The 5,632-nt window shown below is 53.6% G+C and overlaps 2 protein-coding genes across 2 annotated transcripts; one reads left to right on the forward strand and one right to left on the reverse strand.

Moving 5' to 3' along the window:
- Positions 1-51: 51 nt before the first annotated feature.
- Positions 52-342, reverse strand: FIBRA_08918 (uncharacterized protein; the record flags this gene model as incomplete). Its single annotated transcript, XM_012330530.1, has 2 exons — positions 52-83; positions 108-342. 2 exons carry the CDS (start codon positions 340-342, stop codon positions 52-54), a joined length of 267 nt encoding a protein of 88 aa, XP_012185920.1.
- Positions 343-4,650: 4,308 nt separating this feature from the next.
- On the forward strand, positions 4,651-5,432 carry FIBRA_08919 (uncharacterized protein; the record flags this gene model as incomplete). Its single annotated transcript, XM_012330531.1, has 2 exons — positions 4,651-4,863; positions 4,920-5,432. The coding sequence occupies 2 exons, from the start codon at positions 4,651-4,653 to the stop codon at positions 5,430-5,432; spliced, it is 726 nt and encodes a 241-aa protein (XP_012185921.1).
- Positions 5,433-5,632: the final 200 nt, after the last annotated feature.

A 5,632-nucleotide genomic window follows, 5' to 3' on the forward strand; every position in this document is an offset into this window, starting at 1 on the left:
TCGAGCGTTAATTCAGGGTAGTGCGTCAGGAATGGGAACGAGCCTGCACAGTCAGATGTGACGTGAGCATCCAAGAAGAAGTGCTGGAGAACTCATCAGATGCGTACCGAGGAGTGGGAGGCCCATTGGGCCATCGGGGATAGCATTCCCGTCCTTGTCGCGTGGTCGACGTCCGAATGGGTCGATCTTGGTGAAGAATGGGAGCAGATAGAGGCTAGCGAGCAGCAATGCTGCTACAGCGGTCAGCCCGGGGCTTAGTACATGTTTGAAGTCGGCCCCGGTGAGTTCTGGGGACATGCTGAGGCTAGGAACCACGACAGAGGGAGATGGGTGGGCGGACATCGTGTATATGTAGGCAGGGGCGATGGTGGTGGTGGAGGCGACGATGTAGCTAAGAGTTGACTGGTCTAAAGTTTGGAGGAGATGACTGACTGCTGCCGGTCTGGCTGGACTCGCTGCAACGAGCCAGGTTATATACGCAGCGAAATAGACTCCAGCTCACAAGCATGACATAGCGGACACTGTCTCCTCATCCCGACGCCTATTTCCTCCACGAATTCGTGCTAGAGAGCTCGCAGGCGTCCGCTCACGCACACACCGCCGGCCGACCCTCGTCTCTGCTTCTGCTCTCGCCTCTGCCTGTATGAAACGCTCAGAGGGATTTATTGGCAATGATCGCACTTACTCGAAAGAAGCGTGATCGGACCCCGCAATCTTGGACTGTGAACTTCCCCCGGCAGGTCCTTGGCGCACAACCGTATGCCTTCCTCGCGCCAAAACTCCTTCCGGATTTGAAATCGTGTAGCCATGTTTCCCTTCGACAACACTGACGCTGAGACAGCCCCAGCCGTTGCGGTAGGAGAACAACGGGTCACTTGAAGTTGTCAATGGCGAAGTCTGGTTGCGCTTCCATTGTTAGAAAAAATGGTGCACTGCTCGTACTCGGGCGCAGATGTATGCAGCGCAATGGAATCCAATTTTGACCTGGATAACCCCATATGCGCGATTTCACAGACGCCTTCCCTGAGGATCATTTTGTGGTAGTCACGTACCCTGGTCCCGACTACCCACTAGCGCCGGTGTCCAAGTCCGTGCGAGGAAGCTCCATGTACGTCGGATCTACCACGTACATGTTCATAGTCGGCCTGGGCCATAAAATGGGACTGACAGAAACATGAACGGTTCACCGATGCAAAAGGGGAAGGACGCGACATGCTTGTCGCGGAACTGGCGCTTTTCGTTCTCTCCCGAGTAGATTCTGCACTGAGGGTCAATAGTCAACGTTGCTGTACACAGCGATACCCTTCCCTCCATTGTCTATAGTGACTGATATCTAATCTATCCTGTGCGTATAGCCAGAGCCGGCAGACGATGAACAGTTCACCGGCGCCCATTGCGATAATACGGAGCTGAGAACAAATTTACAAGCCCATTGAGTATTTCGGTGCGCGCTGCGGTCAACCTATATAAACATCTACATCAGACAAGAATTATACAATATCTGGTCAAGTACCTGTCCATTTGCCCATCCAGCCCGAAAGTTTCCAACTCATTGAAAGACGTCTGCAAAATTACACGATAGAACACCCTGCTACCCAATACAGTCCCGTGGTCGATACCCGAACGAGTCGATCATATCATGAAGAACGGAAGCAGATACAGGCTCACGAGCAACCGTGTAGCGACAGTTGTCGGCCTGAAGCTCAGCGCACGGCTGAATTCAGCGTGTGATATGTTGTGTCACGCACAGAGGACGCTGGTTAAAGGCTGATTGGAAATGTTGACTGACTGATCATCATTCCATGATACTGCTGATAAATTTTATAGAACGCCTCTAGACCTATTACCCAGGTGGTCTCGTTTCAACTGAGGCACACATACCCTAGACCATTCTGCGTGATCAGGTATGTATGCCACTCAGAACTGGGACTGTTTGGCGGATGACCGCGTTGTGTTGCTATGCGTGGTGTGCTCCGACGACTGATTCGTCCAGATTCCGTGACCATCAGCAGAAAATGTCAGATCATATTTACAGACTGCATAAAGACATATCACCAGACTGGCATGCGGCTTCTCACGCAGGCCTCTATGTCAAAGTGGAGTGGACAGCTACATAACGCCAGAGCATTGAATGACCTCGCAAGTCGTAGTACTTGCCCCTCCGAGCCGGCGATACCTGCGCCAATTGTGTGCGCATATATCGCAACAGACGCCGGAACCCGCTGGAAAGAGTACCTGCAGGCATTGTTGGGCACGAATCTCTAGACTGGTGTGTGCACCTGTAAGGCGGAAAGGAACTCCCAGCGTAACCCTCCCAAAAGCCGCTTCTGACGGGCAAGTCCGCGCACAACTGTGCAAGATTCAGTTAGGCAGTGTCGTTTAACTCGAATATGTCGCATAAGATCAACCGTAGATCAGGAAGAATGACAAGGAGCTCCAGATTCATTTTGGAGAGCCACAATTTAACGTCAACTTCAACTTTAATGAGAGGCAGACGTCGCGCGACAGGCGCAGGCGTGCAATAATAGTAACTTATAGCATTCTCAATCATTTACAGTACTAATACTTACTTATATCAACCGCGAGCTCAGCGCTTACATATACCCAGGGTGCGTCCAGCCCGATCAGGTTCAAATTGGTCCAAATTGGGTCCAGTGCGCTCACTCAGCTCCACTGTCTCCCTTCTGTACCACATTCCATTCTTATGCTGGCTAGATTTAAATCTAAGCCTCTGTCCCGCCGAAACAGCATCCCCGACGACTCCTACGTTGAAAAGAGCGACCTAAGCGAGACCTGCCAAAACGGGAACACGGCGCGGGGTCTCCCGGGTGGCGATCACCCCCCGAGTTCGAGGGAGCGGACGGAACGGCGCACTCGAGTACTTAGCGCGACAACGCCACGGTGGCTAAATGTCCCGAGCATAGTACTCACCCGTGTGTGAGAGTGCATTGCGTTTCTGGTATGTAGCTTGTCTGTTTTGCTACGTCCCGAGTCGAGTTCAATTGTCATGTTGAGTCGTCGATGACAGACCTCACACAGGAAGCATTCCTCGGATCTTGGGCCTGCTTGCTTACGTCTTAGCCCTCAAAGAAGTTCCTAGGAGTTGTGAAGTTTTCCGCGGACGTCCTGACAACTTTGTGTTCTGTTGAGCATTCTACATCATCACCATCCGCGGGTGGAGGCTTGATAGCTGATACAACCGCCTGTGCAATTGCCAGAGTATCCGTGCGAAGGTGGGATAATACATAGATCATTTCGTCTACGATCGAGCCAGCACCATAGAGGTCTGCCATGCTGAAATATATGGACGTATGCATCTTTTGCGGTTCTGTAGTACAATAGTAAAATGCACAATTGCTCTGACAGATCCGACAAAGAACCCGTTCTCTCTTACTTGAAGTATTTCCTAGTCGAGGCCCTGAGGTTCCTTGTTACTTTTCTGACCCGAGGAAAAAGATAATTTCTTGGTGTGGAAAGCTCAGGCTGCGCGCGCTGCATTAATTTGATTCCACACACCTAAGCCGAGACGATGGGCGAGTCGCACGTCGACTGGCCGCAAATTGCGCCCCCTGAGCGTCTGAACGCTGGCAATGTATCGTTCGTTGAATGGGCCCCGGTGTGTCGGGCCGTGCAGCACAGTTTTGCGGTACTGAGGCCGAGCGGTCCATTCCACACTGTCATTGAACACAATACAGTCGCATTATGCAACGTTCCGTCCTGCTCGCTGCCATTCATTTTCATCACCAGCCTAGGCTCTGAGCGCTAAGCGCGTCACCAGAGATGCATGGCATAGGATGATCAGAGGCTGCAGAAGTGGCCACCGGCGGATGGCGTCGTCCGACCGTTACGAGATGTTGTCATCGAGCTCGAGAGCGAGTCATTCACTTGGCGTGAATAATGCATGATTGGCCAATAATTTAAGCTACCTCCTTAGCACCTCAATCGCCAGTTCGACTCGGAGTGACAACGAACACGAATCGAACGCGTGGCTAGGAACGTGCGGGGGAGCGGTAGCAGCAGGGGGACAGAGCGCTAGCGTCTGTTGATCGGGTCTGCACAGTCCGATTGTGGAGGCCACTGGGCATACAGTACGGCGCGACGGAGCGAGAAGAAGGTACGTGACCCGCTGCAGACGGGCTCGGATGTGACGTCAACGGGGGGAGAGAACCGGAACGGCGATCAGTGATTTCATTATGATCATCTCCTGCGTAAACGGAACTCATCGCAGCATTGTTGTTTCGTATACCACTGCCTCCAGCATTGGAGTAGAATTATAGACAAAGATCAGCTATTAGGTAGTCACTCTCGAAGCAGTACTGGCCACTGGCCCGAGCGCGGCGATTCAATGAGAGTAGGGAGATCTCTCGATCAGGCAAATTACGTAAGCATGCCTGGGCGTCTTTCGAACGCGAGCTTAGGCGAGGCTCGGCGACGTCCCGACGACAGGAAGTGCAGAGCGGGCCATCCTCGTTCTTGTTTGTTTATTGCTCGTCCACACTATGTCTGCCGCCCCGTACAAATACCCCCCGCTCTCGTCCCTTTCTCTTCATCGGCCTCCAGCTGTTCCATTCCCTCCTCCTCCTCGCATCCTCCAATTCCTTTCTCCCTCCAGCAGCTCCGAGCCGCATCCCGAGCCACACCGTGACCACCATGTCCGCACCCACTCACCGCCTCGCCCGCTACCCGACATGGCTCACACACTGGCTTGGCTACCGAGCCACACCCCATCACAAAGTTCCTGAGCCCTTCGTCTGGATCTGGTCCTGGTTCGGCGCGTTCGCTGGTCTGGCTGTACTCCAGGGCCTCTTTGGCCACTCCAAGTACTTCATCGACCGCAAGGTCCCACCATTGGTTGCCTCTTATGTAGGTCCTCTCTGCTATCTTTCTTCCATGCACGCAGCTCACTCGCAAGCATATAGGGCGCGTCGTGTGTCCTCGTCTTTGGTGCCATCGAGGCTCCGCTCGCTCAGCCCCGCGCATTCGTCGGCGGGCACTTCATCTCGGGCCTCATTGGGCTCTGCATCACCAAGCTCTTCTCCCTATCCCCACACTTCGAGTCCCTCCGCTGGCTCGCAGCGTCCATCAGCACTGCCACCGCTATCGTAGCCATGCAGATCACAGGGACGACTCATCCGCCAGCAGGCTCGACCGCTCTTTTGCCCGCGATCGACGACACGGTGTGGGCGATGAGTTGGTACTACCTTCCGGTCATCCTGCTGTCGTGCGCGATCTTCCTGTTCATCGCATGCATTGTGAACAACATCCAACGGCGGTACCCGATGTACTGGTTCAAGCCGGCAGTGTCCATCCCAGCAAAGCCGGAGCCTGCGCTTGGTGCTCCAGATGACGATGCGACCAGTGAGGCAAGCACCTGCGCACCGACGATTGTGGCGGGGATCCCAACAGAGAAGAGGGGTGCAGATGCAGTGTAAACTATCGTGTTCTGGTGTTCTGGCCAGTTTGGCCATTCCGCATACTGTCCTCCCCTCATACACTATATCGATCACTCATGACATTACGATCATCCATCCTTGTCGACTTTCTGTCCATATACCTTTTTGGAACCGTTTTCTCGATCCCCACACACCCTCGACCCCTACAGCCATCCTCATCTTTGTCCCTTTACCTTCAA

The sequence above is a fragment of the Fibroporia radiculosa genome (assembly GCF_000313525.1).
Source record: "Fibroporia radiculosa TFFH 294 genomic supercontigs, scaffold4849, whole genome shotgun sequence".
NCBI classification, from domain to species: Eukaryota; Fungi; Basidiomycota; class Agaricomycetes; order Polyporales; family Fibroporiaceae; genus Fibroporia; species Fibroporia radiculosa.